This window comes from Oryctolagus cuniculus, chromosome 1 (genome assembly GCF_051225735.1).
Source record: "Oryctolagus cuniculus isolate XC-2025 breed Fujian yellow rabbit chromosome 1, ASM5122573v1, whole genome shotgun sequence".
NCBI lineage: Eukaryota > Metazoa > Chordata > Mammalia > Lagomorpha > Leporidae > Oryctolagus > Oryctolagus cuniculus.
This window is the reverse complement of record NC_142867.1, coordinates 152008896-152026797: the sequence shown is the minus strand read 5'-3', so window position 1 is coordinate 152026797 and position 17902 is coordinate 152008896. Positions and strand designations below refer to the sequence as shown.

The window sequence follows — 17902 nt, the reverse complement described above, 5'->3', positions numbered from 1 at the left end:
TTTCTTCCTTTCTTCTTCCTTTTTTTTTTTTAATTAAATTATTTAAGGGAGAGCTTCTCTTCACTGGTTCACTCCCCAAATGCCTGCAATAGCCAGGAGTGGTTCAGACCAAAGTGTACAGCAGGTCTCCCATGTAGGAGGCAGGAACCTGGAGTCAGGAGCCAGGTATCAGACCCAGGTAGTGTACTATGGGATGCTGGCAGGCATCTTAACCATTGACTTACTGCTAGACTAAACGCCCACACACTCCCCCAGCACCCACTGCTTTCCTCCAGCCTAGTGCAGAACCTCCATCTCCCATCAGTCAGTCTCAGGCTGGGCTTGGGAACTAACTGCTTGAGAACTCAGCCCAGTTAAAAACTGGATATTCCTTACATGCGTATGAAGTTAGAAAAGAGGTTAATTTTCTTAGGGAATAGTGTTTTATTTTTTATGAGGTCAAAGGATATGGGTAAAAATTACAGAAAGCACACAAGTCTGAAAAGGTGGTATACTTAGTCTTGAATATAGCTTAGTTAAGTTGGGAATTACTTGGCAAGATATAATTAGAGGAAAAATGACCCTAAAATCTTATGAGTAATTAACTGACTGTTTGAATATTAAAATCACATAGTAACATTGAAATTTTGAACTCTACTTTTTAGTAGTTGGCTTTATTCATCACTGAAATTTTGTTCTTTTTTCTTTTTCCCTTCAGTTTCAGAAAATTACAAGTGATGCCAGAATTCCTTTGCCTCTCGACTCCTTCCATGTCCCAAGTTCTACTCAGGAGGCCCCAGTGACTTCCAGAGACAGCGTGGGAGTCCCAGGGACTGAGCAGCACCAGGAGTCTTTCGAAGGATTCCTTGCTAGAACATGTTCTCCTCTAGCAGATGTGATTTCCGGGACCAGAAGTCACAGAGAAGAGGAAGAGCTGCACAGGAATAGCAGATCGTCTTCAGAGAAAATGGCCAAAACAGGTGAATATACCACAAAACACTCTGCTAAGAAACACCTTGGAAAGGACCAGCATTCCTACTCTGACTCTTCTATAAACCGGAAAAGCAAAGGAATCGGGGGAAATGGTTCTTTGGTTAATGACCCAGTTAAAAGTGAGTCTTTGAAAAAATACATTTCTGTCAAGAAGGAAAGTAGAATAGTGACTCTTTCATCCAAGACAAGTAAAAGTCAGCCCAATCCAGTAGAACATTCTGAAAGTGATACTCTTGGGTCTGATTTTGAATTTCCAGAAAGCATCCATTCTCTATCACGCCTGACATAGGTCTAAATCTTTTGAAATTATGTTTTTGTCTTCAAATTTTAATAAATTTTCATGTTTTCATTGTGGCATATGTCTTAAACTATAGGATTAGAAGCCATTAAAGGGATATTTATCTCTACTTTTTATTTCCTTTTGGCACTTGGTACCATTCATTCAGAAGATATTTGCAGAAGGCCTGATATGTACAGTGCTTTCTGGGTGTTGTGTCTTTTTTCAGTAAAGAAAGGAAAACCTTTGCCTTCATGGACCTAATACTCTGTGGAGGGAGGGGGGCCAGGAAGGAATGGGAGTGAATCAGTGGAATAATTTTGCCCTTTGTTAAATGTGAAAGTAGAAGTCACATGAGCAGAAGCCGTTGGCATATCCTAATTCACAACCAGAGCAGCAACCATGTGTGTCCCTAGGTGCTTAACCATGTTTGTGGATTGCAGCGACACTATAAGGTAGGTATCTCTTACGCACATTCTACAGATGTGGAGTTTGAGGGAACCAGTTATGTGAAGTGCTCGAGGTTGTGCAGCATAACTAGGTGGGACAGCTGGGCTTTGAAACAGAACTGATGTTCTTAATTGTTTAGTTATTCCTTTTCTCTGTTAAGAGAGGAATGGCTTAAGGAAGATGTTGAGAGAAAAGCCAGTGGACACTAGAAGTCCAAAAGGGGAGGTGCTGTCAGAGGGGACACTTGTCTCCTACCCCATCTGAGTAGAATTTGTAAGAAGGCAGACCATATGAGTGTGAGCCTGCTTCTCTGAACCCAGTTATCTTGCCTTGGAAAAACATGCATAGTAAGTTCTCAGGTCCAACTGGAGCATGTCTTAGAAGTGAGATCAGAGAAAAGCTGGAGTATCAAATACCTTCTAGACGCTTCTGCTTGATTGTTATCAGAAGGGCTGCTGCAAGACTTGTCAGCTCATTAATCTCAGAGAGCATTATGGGAATAAAATAATGAGCCAAATGTAATCCTGGCTCTTTGCCTACAGTAGAGTGAGAGGGGAAGACAGACAAGCAGAGGCCTCCTTGCCGTATGCTACATCTATGATGGGAATATTTAGGAAGTTCAGTCAGTGTTTGGGGAAGAAGAATGAGAGCCGTGGGGCTCATGAAGGTCATCTAGGAGTGGTTATCTGAATACCCAAGCTAAATCTTCAAGGAGGAGGCAGAAGCTGCTGAAGAAAGCCATGAAGGAAAAAAATACTCAAGGCAGTGGGAACAGCTGAAGGGAAGTGCAGGACCATGAGTGTGAGTCTGTTGTGTCTGGGGAACCAAAAACAGGAATAACATTAACGATGGCAGGTGAGGCTCAAGTAGGCAGCCAGGAGAAAGAATTACAATGGACCTTTTTTTTTTTTTTTTTAAAGATTTGTTTATTTGTTTGACAGGCAGAGTTCCAGAGAGAGAGAAAGAGAGAGACCTTCCATTTGCTGATTCATTCCCTAAATAGCTGCAACAGCTAGGGCTGATCCAAGCCAAAACCGGGAGCATGGAACTCCATCCAGGTCTCCCATGTGGATGGCAGGGTCTCAAGTACTTGGGCCAACTGCTGCTGCTTTCCCAGCATGTTAGCAGGGTGCTGAATTGGAGGTGTATAGCAGCTGGAACTCAAAGCAGTGCTCATATGGGCTGCCTGTGTTGCATATACTGACTTAACCTACTACATCACATGGTTGGCACCACAGCACATCTTTTTTTTTTTTTAAAGATTTATTTATTTGAAAGTCAGTGTTACACACATAAGTAGAGGGAGAGAGAGAGAGAGAGAGAGTGAGGGAGAGAGGAAGAGGGAGAGAGGGAGGTCTTCCATTCGCTGGTTCACTCCCCAATTGGCCGCAATGACCGGAGCTTTGCCGATCCGAAGCCAGGAGCCAGTAGCTTCCTCCAGGTCTCCCACGCGGGTGCAGTGGCCAAGGACTTGGGCCATCTTCTACTGCTTTCCCAGGCCATAGCAGAGAGCTGGGTTGGAAGTGTAGCAGCTGGGGCTTGAACTGACGCCCATATGGGATGCCAATGCTGCAGGTGGTGGCTTTAGCCACTATGCCACAGTGCTGGCCTCCACAGCACATCTTATAGTCCATGTTGTAAGGAGCTAGTTCTTTTTCCTTAGGAAATAGTGAACTGGTGAAGACCAGAAATGACGTGCATTTTAGAGCATTAGCTTCAGTATGGAGGACAGATTAAGAAAGCCTGGGAAACCAGTAAACCAGTTCTCCACACTTTTTTTTTTTTTTTTTTTTTTAACTCCCACTTCCTCTCCTGTCCCTACTGGGAGGATTTTATGGACAGTAGCTGAAAGAAGATTCAGCAAGTCTCTTTTCTGTAGGACTTGTCAGGGCTGCTTTAGGCAAATGTTCATTCTGAATCTCTAAGACAAGCACGTGGCTGGCATACAGCCTTTGATTTTTAGTCCGAGCACCGAACGTTGCTTCCACTGAAGAGCAATTTGTAACTTCTGAATTATACAATAACAAGAAGAGAAAGTGGTCTGAAATAAGGTGAAGATGCAGGGGAAATAGGTTTCAATCTTAGGAAATAAGCAAGAGTTCGTAATTGGTTGTGCGAAGTCGAGAAGGCGGAGGCAGTGGATGGCTAAAGTTGGGTGGTGGTGTCAGGGAGGCTAGAAATGGGGTGAAGAACTGCCTTGCGGAGGAGAGCTTAGTTATGGACATGTTGATTTTTAAAGCACCTGTGAATTCTGGAGCAGATGACTGGTAGGTGATTGGATATGCATGCAAAGACAGGAAGACAGAAAAGTTTGAAAGTCATTACAGGGGCCAGCACTGTGGCACAGCAGGTTAACGCCCTGGCCTGAAGTGCCGGCATCCCATATGGGCGTCAGTTTGAGACCTGGCTGCTCTACTTTTGATCCAGCTCTCTGCTATGGCCTGGGAAAGCAGTGAAAGATGGCCCAAGTCCTTGGGCCCCTGCACCCGCGTTGGAGACCCAGAGGAAGCTCCTGGCTCCTGGCTTCGGATCGACGCAGCTCCGGCTGCTCTCCGGCAGCTTCTGGGGAGTGAACCATCGGATGGAAGACCTCTCTACCTCTCTTCTCTCTGTGTAACTCTGACTTTCAAATAAATAAATAAATCTTTAAGAAAAAAAAGTCATTACATATGAGCAGTAGTTAGAAGTAGAAGTGGATAAGACAGAGAATTATGCAGACTGTTTAAATAAAAAGATTAAATGATAAGAGATTTAAGTGATAAGCAAAGGATTTTCAGAAAGAGACAAGCAATAGAGTTTCCAGGAGAAGATAGAATACAGTGTCATGTTACAGAGAATGGAAGTATCCTGTGGACTTTGGCAATGAGGTCCTGCATGACCTTGGTGAAAGCAGTTCCATAAATTGATTGATAAGCAAACAAGAGTGCAGTAAGATGAGGGGATAGTGAATTTGGATATTCAAAGAAATTTGGGTGAGAAGAGGAAATGGAGTTAACTAGAGGATTTTTTTTTTTAAGATTATAGGATTTAAATGTTTATGGGGCAAAAGGCAGGGGCCAGTGGAAGAGTAAGAGGTGCATTTATGTTGCAGGATCTCAGATAAGGTAGGAGCATGAGCTACTTCAGTGCTCTTAAAACTGAAAAAAAAGATCTAAGCAGGTGGATATTTAGATTGTTTTATTTTCCAGTGACAAATGCTTAGTTAAGTAACTTGGAGAATCTAGAGAACAGAAATATGGATAAGAATGAAAATCAAAGATGGGTGAGGTCACATTGCCAAAGGTATGAAAATGATACTGAACTGGTAAAGATTAGAGGATTCTGCTAAGTATGGAGGGATTGCGTGTGGGAGGAGTTGGGAGTTAAGTGAGTTTAAACCTGATGTGCTTAGTTTGCCTGACCACAGGTTTGTAAGATACACTCATGGAAGTATAGTTTTAAAATCTTCCATATTTTACATGTTTCATGAATCACTTCAAACCACTCCAGTAGGAATTACAAATATGGATATTTTGTTGCTTACTGTGTACACTTTTAGTTCTACTGATTGCTGAACTTTCAGTACTGTATTTGAAGCAACACCACCTAATTAGAATACAGCATTTTTGTCCCTTAGAGAAGGTTATGAGTGTGTTCCTTTACCAAAATATTTATAGTCTGTATGCAGTCGGGACTTTAAAAAAAAAAGTTTCAGATTTGATACTGTTGGAAAGACTTGTCATCCTGCCTCCCATCCCCCATAATGACTGGTGCTTAAGAGTTACTCTCACTTGCCTATCCAGTACTGCATCCAAGAATAAGTACAATTTTAAATGAGTATTTACAGAATACTCCCTAATATCAAGAGAGTGACACTTGATTTTCAGAGGATCAGCAAGATAGGAGATGAATGATTGCCTTAAAAAATTCTGATTATAAACTACATGCTGGAGCTTACGATTTAACATGGATGACTGAACACATTCTTTTACTCTTCCAGAATCTCATTGAAATGACTGGAGAAATATTAAAAATACATTAGTAGCAAACTTGGAAAACCAGAAAGTGAACAGTGTGGAGTTTCTAGAAGATAAAAAGCAGATTAATGAAGGGCCAGTTAACTGAAGAGTGGAGCAGCTCAGCTGTCCCGCTCAGCTCGGGAGCGTCTCCTCCTGAAAGCGGCTGTTGTAACGCAGGAAGCGCTGGGAGGAGGGCGAGCTCCATGGCAGCTGCAGGGAGGAGCTGGCTGTGGGGCCCTGCGTCTCCCCTGGATCGTCACCCCAGGGCCTGTCACCAAGATTTGAGTTTCTTAAAAGTGAACCGGGATTCTCATTTGGTTGAGGAAAAGCATTTCAAGCTTTAATCTTGGGCCGTCATCTATAAATGTGGTCCACCCAAAATCATCAGACACGAAGACAGCCATGAACATAAAAGGAGGCATGAAGTTTAAAGAAACAACCTGCTTAAGAAGTAGTTACTAGAGGAAATCTTAAAATTAGTACAAGATTTTCATAAGGATATTATGTCTGTAAAGAATAGGATATGACGAAAACAGATTTAGTTTCTGGAAATTAACATTTTGAGAAAATAAATCAGAAGATGGGCTAAAAAGCAGAATGGATTCAGTTGAAGATTAAAATTATGAAATTAAGGTTTGATTGAAGATCACCTAACCTGTACTGCAGAAGGACAAAATATGAAGTATGAAGGCAGGCATTGTGGCACAGTGGGTTAAGTCACCACTTGTTATGCCTGCATCCCTTATCGGAGAGCTGGTTTGAGTCACAACTACTCAACTTCTGATCCAGCTTCCTGCTAATGCACCTAGGAAGACAGAAGGTTACTCAGGGATTGGGCCCCTGCCACCCATGTGGGAGACTGGGCTGAAGTTCCTAGCTCCTAGCTTTGACCTGGCCCCCACCTGGCTGTTTGGGCCATTTGGGGAATGAACCAGGATGGAAGTCTCTCTGTCTCTGCCTCTCTTCCTTGTCATTCTGCCTTACAAATAAATAAATAAATCTTCAAAATCCACTGAAATATAGCAAATAAACAGGATAAATAGAAAAACCCACAAGGTGACAAGATCAAGCTTTCTCAGAATCAGCATGAATGAATTAAATTCTGCACTCCTTAAGCTTGAGTGAAAACACAAAATCCACTCTGTACTATTGCAAAAGACACAGACAAGAAGATAATAGGCAGATGCTAACTAAAGCAGGAATGACTCTGTTAACTTAAGACTAAATAGAACCAAAGATGCAAACTACTAAATGTGACAAAGAAAAATTTCTTTTTGGCTGATAAATATGTTGTCACAGATTTTTACAAGAGTATCTGTGTTTTTAAAGCTTCATTTCAAAATTACAGATTGAAAATTTAGAAATTGAAGGAGAAATGGACAGAAAAGTTACAATGAGAGATACATTTCTTCAAAATCAGTAGCTCTATTACTATGTACTTACTAGATTGGCTTTAGAAAATATAATAACAAGTGTTGGTGAGTATGCAGAGAAAATGGAATTCTTACCGCTGATGAGAATGCTAAATGACTTGGTCACTCAAAAGACTTTGGTACTTTTTTAAAATGCTATATACAAAGGCATGCCATGTGATCCAGAATCTCCTCCTTTGGATATTTAGAGCTGTGAAAGTTTCAGTTCACACAAAACCTGTATGTGGATGTTTATGGCAGCTGTATTTGTAATCACCAAATTATCTTCTGACATTTTGTGGAATGAATAGTGTGCTTCTATGTGTAGATGCTACTCAGCAATAAGAAGGAATAAATTGTTAATACATGTAGCAGCTTGCATGGATCTCTAAGCCATAGGCTGAGTGACAGAAGCCAGTCTCAGTAGGTTAAAAACTGTGATGCTCTTTTTATGACATTCTCAAAAAGACAAATCTGTAGTGATGGAATGTGTCAACGATTGCCAGATGTCGGGGGGAAGGGGTTGATTAGTAACAGGTGGAGAAAGATTTGATGATGAATGTTCTGATCCCAGTGCTGATGGCAGCATGAATCTGTACATAATGTTAGAATTCACAGAGTGGGGGATTGGTGTGGCATAGTAGATTGTGCCACCACTTGGTATACCTGCATCCCAAGTGAGAGTGCTGATGCAAGTCTTGGCTACTTCACTTCTGATCCAGGGGCTTGCTAATGTACCTAAGAAGCTACAGATGACAGTTCAAATTCCTGTCACCTGTGTGGGGAACTCAGATGGAGTTCCTGCCTCCCAACTTCAGCCTGGCACAGCTGTGGCTGTTGAAGCCATCTAGGGAGTTAACCAGTAGATGGAAGGTGTCTGTCATTCTTCCTTTCAAATAAATCTTAAAGAGAAAATTCTTCCCTCCCTTGATGCCATTTAAATAGTCTTTAAAGAAAAAGAATTGATAGAGCTGTATAGTAATTTATAAACTCAGATCTCTGGGGCCAGTGCTGTGGTATAGTAGGTAAAGCCATCTTCTGTGGTGCTGGAATCCCATCCCATATGTGCGCTGGTTTGGGTACTGGCTGCTCCTCTTCTGATCCAGCTCACTACTGATGCACCTCGGAAAGCAGTGAAAGATGGCCCAGGTACTTGGACCCTTGCATCTACATTGGAGACCTGGCAGAAGCTCTTGGCTCCTGGATTAAGACTGGCCCAGCTCCAACCTCTACCGCCATTTGGGGAGTGAACCAGCAGATAGAAAAACTTTCTGTCCCTACTCCCACCCTCTGTAACTCTGCCTTTCAAATAAATAAATAAATAAATCTTTTTTTAAAAAATCATATCCCCCTCATCCTTCAGTAGTTCAAGATACAGAAGGCATCATCTATCAATCAAATACTTTGTATACACCAGGAGTACAAAGTGTAGTCTCTGAAAAACCTGTAGACTATTTATAAAAGTGATTCTTGGGAGGGAAAATACTTGAAAAATATGAAGATCATATGGATGATATTCTCTTTGTATAAGTGGAAAAAGCATGTCAACTTCGAATTTTTTAAATCTAAATAACATTTAAAGGAAACATCAAAACAAATTGCAAACTGTGTGAAATGAAAAAAAAAAAAACTCCTTTATGAGATTCTGCTAAATCTGTGGTTCATGGAGAGTTTATAGACTTTGACTTCTGAAAGTAGAAAAACTAGAAGCTGATGAAATAAAAAATTCAGAAGCTAAAAGATAAGGTAGACCAAAAGTACAAGTAAGATATTAATAAAATTTAATCAAGTAAAGAAGCAAATTTTGATAAAGGGTTTTTTAAAATAATAACCATGACCGGGGCGCAATAGGTTAATCCTCTGCCTGTGGTATCAGCATCCCATGTGGCCGCCGGTTCTAGTCCTGGCTGCTCCTCTTCCAATCCAGCTCTCTGCTATGGCCTGGGACAGCAATAGAAGATGGCCCAAGTCTTTGGGCCCCTGCACCTGCATGGGAGATCGGGAAAAAGCACTTGGCTCCTGGCTTCGGATCAGCACAGCTCTAGCCATTGTGGCCATTTGGGGAGTGAATCAGTGGATGGAAAATCTCTCTCTCTCTGTTTCATCCTCTCACTGTCTGTAACTTTACCTCTCAAATAAATAAAATATTTAAAAAATAATAATAATAACCATGCCCACATCCTATTTCAGTCTGGTACATGGTTTGAGTCCTGGCAACTCTGCTTCTGATCCAGCCTCCTGCTAATGCACTTTCTGGGAGGCAGTAGATGGTAGCTCAAGTGCTTGAGTCCTTGCTGCCCACATGGGAGATCCAAACTGAGTCTGGACTCCTAGCTTTACCTGGGCCCAACCCTGGCTATTGCAGGTTCACTCTAAAATTGGGACGGAAATTATAATGAGTACTGTTTGCAGCTGACTCCAAATATGATTGTTCAAGGGGTTTTCAAAAGTTCATGAGAAATGAATAGTATGGAAAACTGCAGCATTTTAAACATTCCTTGCACCACTATAAACTGACCCTGTCAACATTTTTTGGTTAGAATTTCCCATCCACTGGTTTGCTCTCCAAATGCTTGCAGTGGCCAGGGAACTGAAATAAGGAACTCAATCCAAGTCTTCCGTGCAGGTGTTAGGAGTCCAACATCACATCTGCCTCCCAGCATACATATTAGCAGGTAGCTAAAGTCATGAGCCAGAACTGAGAATCAAACCCAGTACTTTGGTGTGAGATGCAGGCATCCTAGCCAGCACCTTAACTGCTAGGCCAAAGGTCCCTCTTGCAAGCTATTAATTCCACTTTTTGAAAATGATTTCTTGTAATTTATATCAATAAATTTGAAAGCTAATTGAAGTGTGACCTTTTAAGAAATATAGATTGTAAAAATTAATGAGGTGGGCTGGCACCGTGGCTCACTTGGCTAATCCTCTGCCTGCGGCGCCAGCATCCCATATGGGCACCAGGTTCTAGTCCTGGCTGCTCCTCTTCCAGTCCAGCTCTCTGCTGTGGCCCGGAAGGGCAGTGGAGGATGGCCCAAGTGCTTGGCTGCCTGCACCCGTGTGGGAGACCAGGAGGAAGCACCTGGCTCCTGGCTTCGGATCTGCACAGTGTGCCGGCCGTAGCAGACATTTGGGGGTGAACCAACGGAAGACCTTTCCCTCTGTCTCTCTGTCTCACTATCTAACTCTACCTGTCAAGTAAAAAAAAAAATATATATATATATATAAAATGCAAATAAACCAGACATTTGACAGAAATTGAAAAAATAGTGTAAGAACTATTTAAAAAAAATACTGGAATGGGCTTCTGTTTCAGTAACTAATACGCTGCTTGGGACACCCATATAATATCAGAATCCCTGAGTTCGAATCCCAGCTCCATTCCTGATTGCAGCTTCCTGCTAATAATCACGACATTTGTGAACTATTTCGGAAGATGGGAAAAAGATGTAAAGTTTCTTAATTTGTTCCATATGGCTAGCATAATCCTGACACCAAAACTGCACAAATGCAGCACAAGGAAAACTAAAAGTAGATGCAAAAATCCAAAATAAAACTCCCAATTTGAATTCAGCACTATAGTAAAATACACAAGGGGACTTCAGTATGTTAATAGAAAATTGAATTAAAAGATAAAAAATGTAAATGTTATTTTGCAACATGAGCTCCATCAAGGTTAAGTGATCATCTGAGACATTTAGTCCATCCATAGAGAACTGAGGTGCTGGCCTTTTAGCCATGTCAGTGCAGTCTTTAATACATTAGTAACAAGGAAAGTGGGTGCTTTTTAAAGATTGCTGTTTTAATTAGGAAACAGTGGAAGTCAAAAGGAGTCAAATCAGGAGGAGCAATGAGCAGGAGCGTTGTGCAGAAAGGCTGTAGTCAAGATTTCTGGGGCATTATTTTTTTGTGAAAGTTTTGACTAATTTTCTCAAAACACTCATGAGCAGGTGTTACTGTTCTTCGGCCCTTGAGAAAGTCAACAAACAAAATGCCTGAGCATCCCTCAAAACTTGAATGATCTTTGCTCCTGACTCACTTTCGCTTCAGCTGCACCAGTTCCACCCCTTGGAAGCTGCATATTGGTTGTTTGTCTTCAGGATCATATTGGTAATACCGGTTTCACCTCCTGTTAGAGTTCTTTGAAGAAAGTCCTCAGGATCTTGATCCCATTTGTGGGAAATTTCCACTGGAGCTGTGCTCTTGTCTGCAGCCCGCTGGACAGCAAGTCTGCCCCACTATTTCAGTCATCATTGTGTCAGCTCACCTAGTTGAGATGTATTTGCTGTGGCTATCATTTTTGCTGTTTATCATTGGTCCTCTTAATTAGGGCATCAGCAAGCTTAATTTCCCCCCACAGATTGATGCGGGTGTTCTGCTGCTACCAGCTTCTTCAGTATTGTCTCATTTCTTCTCATAATGAATCATCAAATTGTCAACTACTGAGTTCTTTGGGACATTGTCGCTGTAAACTTTATGTGCGGCATGAGTGATGTCACCACTCTTCCACCGCAACATCACCATGAAATTGTTACTGGTTCTTGCTTGAATTTTAGGAGAACTCTTGTTGCTCTGTTAGGGTCTCTTTTCACACTGATGTCTTATCCTTCTGAATTCCTCAGATGAGATCTTGTCCAGACATATGACATAACAATTTAGTACAATTTATTTTGCTGCAAAAAAACTTTGGAAATCCCTGCATAGTTTTTTCATAATATTATTTTCTATGAGCTGCTTGAAGGCTCCTTGTATATAACTTTTAAATTAGAATTTATACAATAACATGCAAGAGTGAGTCAACTAATTCACTGTAACTAAATTAAAAGATTAAAGAATTACATAGCCATCTTCACATGCTGGAAAAGCACTCGTAAATTCCACATCCCCAGGTACTTGTGACAATCAAGAAATAGAAGATAGCTCCCTTAGCTGTCTACATTTATAATCTACAGCGAGCAAATGAGATAAAAAAACAGTGAAAAATTCTTATTACCCAGTAGACAAAAATATAGTACTTGATGAAAGTGAGGCAAGACTTCACAGTTTGTGACTAAAGGATTTCTTAGTTTTGGACAAAGAAACCTATAATGATCTGCTGGGCTGCCGTTGCTACTAATGAGAAAGCTTAGTAAGGAGGCCATGCAAAAGCCAGCACGCTGGTATCTATGCAAAATTGGATGTCAGATTAAACCAAAGATTGGAGAAATGCGCAATATAAGAAGGGTTTTTTAAAAAGTATTTATCATTTATTTGAAAAGCATAATGACAGAGTTTCTGTTTGCTGATTCGGTACCCAAAGGCCCACAGCAGCCAGGGTTGGGCCAGGCCAAAGTCAGGTGCCAGGACCTCCCATCTGGGTCTCCCATGTGGGTGGCAGGGCCTCATTGTCTGCTGCCTCCCACAGTGTGCATTAGCAGAAAGCGGGATCCAAAGTGGAGTAGCCAGGATTTGAATGAGGCACTCTTGACATGGGGTACAGGCATCCCAAGTGTGGCTTAACCCACTGTATCACAACAAAAGTTTTAATATAAAGAGCAGTTACAAAGAAAAACTGGACAGAGAACCTACAGATTTTTAAGGGACCGGCGCCGTGGCTCACTAGGCTAATCCTCCGCCTGTGGTGCCGGCAGCCCGGGTTCTAGTTCTGGTGGGGGCTCCAGATTCTGTCCCAGTTGCTCCTTTTCCGGTCCAGCTCTCTGCTATGGCCCAGGAGGGCAGTGGAAAATGGCCCAAGTCCTTGGGCCCTGCACCCGAATAAGACCAGGAGAAGCACCTGGCTCCTGGCTTCGGATCAGCGCGGTGTGCCGGCCACAGTGCGCCAGCCGCAGCTGCCATTGCGGGGTGAACCGACGGAAAAAGGAAGACCTTTCTCTCTCTCTCTCTCTCTCACTGTCCACTCTGCCTGTCAAAAAAAAAAAAAAAAGATTTTTAAGGAAGAAATATGGATAGCAAATGCATAAAAACTTTCTAAGCATTCAGGAAAATTAAAGTGATATTTTTCAATTGAAATGATGGATATTGAAAGATTGGTAATGCTTACTTTGAGCCATTGTTGAAAGCAGTTTAAGTTGAGGCCAGCATTGTGGCACAGCAAGCTAAGCTGTTGCCCACATTGTCAGTATCCTATATTGGAGTACCAAGTCAATTTCCAGCTCCTCCACTTCCAATCCACCTTCCTGCTAATGCACCTAAGAAGGCAGCTGAATATGGCCCAAGTCCTTGGGCCCCTGCCACCCACGTGGGAAACCAGGATGGAGTTCCATGCTCTTAGCTTCTGCATGGCCCAGCCCCGGCCTTTGGGCCATTTGCAAAGTGAGCCAGTGGGTGGAGGATTCTCTCTCTCTCTCTGTAACTGTGCCTTTCAAATAAATCAATAAATATCATAAAAAAAAGTATAAGTTGACACAGCTTTTTGGTTGGCCATTTTCTGTGTAAATCAATATTTTAAATGTGTTTAACCTTTGATCTCAGAACTCTGATTGCAGGCATGCAACCTGAAGCTGTATTTATTTAAGTGTCCAAAGAGCGACATACAAGAATGTGTATTGAAGCATTTTTGAAATAAATACTAATTAGAAGCAATGTGGTTGTACACAAATGGTTGAATTAGTACTTATGAATTCCTACCATGAAGTACTCTGCAGCAGATGAAAATTATGGCTCTACGGTGTGGACATGAACGTATTTGTATGATGTAATGATAAGAAAAACTGGTTATACAATAAGCATGTACCACTGTTTAATATACTTACAACTGTTTACATAGGTATAGTGCATATGTGTGCATCTGGCATGCCTAGAAAACCGACTCATGGATAGCGAACTCTTGACAGTGATTGTGTCTGTCCAAAGCAGTTGTATTGGAAAAGGAAGAGTGAAAGGGGATGTTTCACATTTCACTCGATTTATTTCTAGGTTATTTGATTTTAAACAAGTTTTTTTTTTTATGTATGACAAGTAATTTTCTAAATTCCTCTTTATAGGAAACTTGGAAAATGAAAAGCATAATATATTCCTTAATGCTCTGTGTCCATTTTTTATTCAAAAACGTCTCCCTTTTTTTAATCTATGTGAAAAATGGGTTTCATAACACAGCCTCCTCTCAGAATTTTGCACCCTGATATGTTGGTGTAGCCTACATAGTATATTCCAACTGTTTAAAAAAATTGAAACCCACAGCAAAAATTATATTTTCTGCAAAGCAAAAGTACGAGGTAATTGTCCTGGCCCCACCTGCCTCTTGGCACATACAGTGAGTGGAAAATTTCATCAGCAGCTCCTGCTGTACTTCTAGTGACTCAGTCTGATTCGCTGTTCTATTTCATTCCATTAAAGAAAATTCTGTTTGCAGCCCACTAAGTGTGTTTCACAGTGGACATGTGGGTCATGTGCTGCTGCTTGCAAACACTGGTCAGTTTCAAACGTCTGCTCTGGCTGCCCGCTGTGGACAGTGCAAATCTTCGCCCATCTGCTTTATTTTATGGCCACAGGTCATTTTTACCGTCACACACTGCCTAGCTTTCTTGAGCTCTTCGGTTCTCAGTTACACGTATGGTGATGTTCTTTAGATTTTCCTTTTGAACTTCGGTTTGTGATACTGAAAACCTGAGTTGTCACAGACGCTTCTGCCTCAGAATTATTAAAAGTCATTTCCTCGAAAAGGCAAAAAGGAACGAGAAGACTGCTTGTGACTTAAGGCACTCAGGGTATGCCTGGCTGCTCACCAAGGCACAGAATGTACCACAGGGATTGAGAGGGCTCAGCCTGAGGCCCATGCTCTCCTGTCAGAGTTTGTGAATTTTAAATGAGTGCCAATGAAAAAAACCTAGCTACTCTAATAATAGAGGACACCTCCTATAGACTAAATAATCATTAACTTTGTTCCTGAGAGACCAGTGAAGAATCGTTGGTTTATTTAATGTCTTCAAAAGACGATACTCAGAATCCTTGAAACGTAGCTGAGGATTTTCTCTCTCTCTTTTTTAAAAGACCACAAAATCTTAAAGCTAGATAATCTTACTTCAGTATCTTAAATGGTAAAAATAAGTAGGGTTTGAAAACACTAAAATCAGTTTGCTAAACAGCTTAATTTCTTTATACCAAAGTCAGACTTTACCTAAATCTTTGCCAACAGTCGAGTACCTTGTATACAAGAGGAGATGCTTGTATACATAAGTCCTAGCCTTGCAAACCTAGAAGGGTAAGAGTCTGCTTTTTAAAGAAGCAGTGAGGCCCAAGAGACACTGATGAGCTTGGTTAGGGGCTGCAGGTAGCTATGTTGGAACAGGGCCTGTTAACTTCCAAACCCGTTTTGTCCCCCATGCGCTGTGTGGGCTTTTGTGTCTCTCCTGTACAAATATTTATTATCACTTTGTTAACGAGAGTGGAGCTACATGTCAGAGCAGCTGCAGCAGTATCTCACCCTCCTGGTCCGAGCTGATGGCTTTTGTGAAGAGTGGTTAGCACAGCCAGCGTGATGCTATGAAACATGTTTTCTTTCTTGATTCTGTTTTTTATGGACATTTAGACTCATGAGAGTCTCCTCCCTGGTAGCCTCTGGTTGGAAAGCACCCCTCTTGTGGTCCCTTAGCCTTCTGTGTCAGCAGGGGCCCCAGGCTTGCAGCAGAAGCCTCTTGTCTGGGAGAGACTGCAGGGGGAAACAGCCATAGAGCTCCAGGGCAAGAAGGAAGGTGCTCCCTCGAGCAGAGGAAGCCTTATCTCAGAACAGGCAGGTTCAGCTCGCAGAGGTGGGCTTGCATTTACTGCTTTGGGAAGCGGCAGCTTCTGGGGAGAACTGCCCAGGCAGCGTCCCACGCCTCAGCTAGCCTTGGACTGCTGCCAACTTTGGGGAGGGCCCGACAGCAGCAGGCTTGTCCTCACAAGAATGGGTTTCTCCCAGTGAAGTTCAGAAGTCATAGACTAAGAGACTGACAGCCCGGAGAGCACGAAGCCAAGATTGTTCTGGAGGTGGACTCGACCCACTTGCTAAATGAGACCCTTCTGACCGAGCCGGAACCAAATCAAAGCAAAGAGGAAGTCATCTGAACCTTCAATCCTTCAATGTAGACCTTAACCTTCAAGAAAGGACCTCTTCTTTTTTTTTATAGACTTTAATAACTCCCTGAGAATTTAATAATGTGAAATACTTCACATAGTTCAAATCAGGGCATTTTAATATAACTGGCATTTATTATTTGGAGTGGTTTTATGCCTTCATTAGAGTTCAGTGCATTATCCCTGGTTAGTGCTACAGAATGTCCTACCTGGGAAAATGTCAGATGGAATGCAAACTGCATGGGAGGTTTCCAAGTACAGCAGGTATAGCCTTGAGTAAATTCAACCAGTATTCTTTTTAGAAGTTTTGAAAAATTACTTATTTGAAAGAGTTACAAAGAGAGAGAGAGAGAGAGAGAGAGAGATCTATCTTCCGTCTGCTGGTTCACTCCCCAGATGGCTGCAACCACTGGGGCTGGGCCAGGCCAAAGCCAAGAGCCAGGAGCTGCTTCTAGGTCTCCATGTGGGTAGCAGGGGCGCAACCACTCGGGCCATCTTCTGTCGCTTTCCCAGGCCATTAGCAGGGAGCTGGATTGCAAGTGGAGCAGCTGGGACACCAACTGGGACCCAAATGGTGCAGCTGCTGTGGAACATAATATGGAAATTTCTCAAAAGTTTAATAAAAATAAGATTGCCATATGAGCCAGCTGCCCCACTCTGGGTAAATATCCCAAGGAATTGAAAACAAGATCTTGAAGATTTATTGTACATTTACGTTCATAGCAGCATTATCCACAATAGCCAAAAGGTGGAACAATTTAAGCTTCCGCTGATAGAAGAATTGATTAGGAAAATGTGGTCTACATATATAGTGGAATAGTATTCAGCCAAGAAGGAAAGTAATTCTGACAACTGCTTCACAATGAATGAATCTTGAGGACCTTCAACCAGTCAGAAAAAGACTGGGAGACTAGGATGAAGCTCCTGGCTTGGGCTTGACTCAGTCCTGGCCATTGAGGCCACCTAGCAAGTGAACCAGTGGATGTAAAACCTTTCTGTCTCTCCATCTCTCTCTGTAACTCTTTCAAATAAATCTCAATAAAATAAAATACTGGAGCTGGCACTGTAACAACAGGTTAAGCTGCCTCCTGCAGTGCCAGCATCCCATGTGGGGCAAGAGTCCTGGCTGCTCCACTTCCTATCAGCTCCCTGATAGTGCTTCTAGGAAAGTAGCAGAAGATGGCTACTGCACTTACATGGGAGACCCAGATGTAGCCCCTGGCTCCTGGTTTTCGCCTGGCCCAGTCCTGACCATTGTGGCCATTTGGGGAGTGAACCAGAAAATGGAAAATTCTCTATCTCTGCCTACCACCCTCCCAATCTGTAACTGTGACTTTCAAGTAAATAAATAAATCCTTTAAAAAAAAAAGTAAAATGATCATTGCTAGGGACTAGGGAAGGAGAAGTAGAGATTTGTTGTAGAGTGAAAACATGTAATGCTACTGAACTGTATACTTCTGCATGGTTAAGATGATAAGGTTATGGTAAGTGTTTATTACCACAATTTTTAAAACTTCTGGGAGAGATTTTATGATGAACTTGAGTCAGGGGATCAGTTCTAGATTGATCTGAAACCATTAATTGTGGCCACTGAGCAATCAGCTCAAAACTCAAGAGCCTCCATTCTTATGGAGGGAAAAGCACTGAATGTCCACTACTGCGTGTTCATATAGTCTGAAACTGGAGGGGTGCTGGGAAGTTCTGGAATCCTATGGTTGAAAATACCTGTGACAAAGAAATTC

At 42.0% G+C, this 17902-nt stretch overlaps 1 protein-coding gene across 7 annotated transcripts in view; it reads left to right on the top strand.

Annotated features, from left to right (window-relative positions):
• CEP78 (centrosomal protein 78) overlaps positions 1-5727 on the top strand; it is a 52124-nt gene extending 46397 nt beyond the window's left edge. For 5 of the 7 annotated variants that reach the window (XM_070050495.2, XM_070050501.2, XM_089336515.1 and 2 more), the window contains one exon: positions 698-1321. In XM_070050495.2, the coding sequence (XP_069906596.1) occupies positions 698-1261 (564 nt within the window). In that variant the 3' untranslated portion in view covers positions 1262-1321. Of the gene's footprint in view, positions 1-697; positions 1322-5678 lie in introns of those variants that run through there. The other 2 variants (XM_089336535.1, XM_089336526.1) reach the window with 1 other exon arrangement.
• The last annotated feature ends 12175 nt before the right edge of the window (positions 5728-17902 follow it).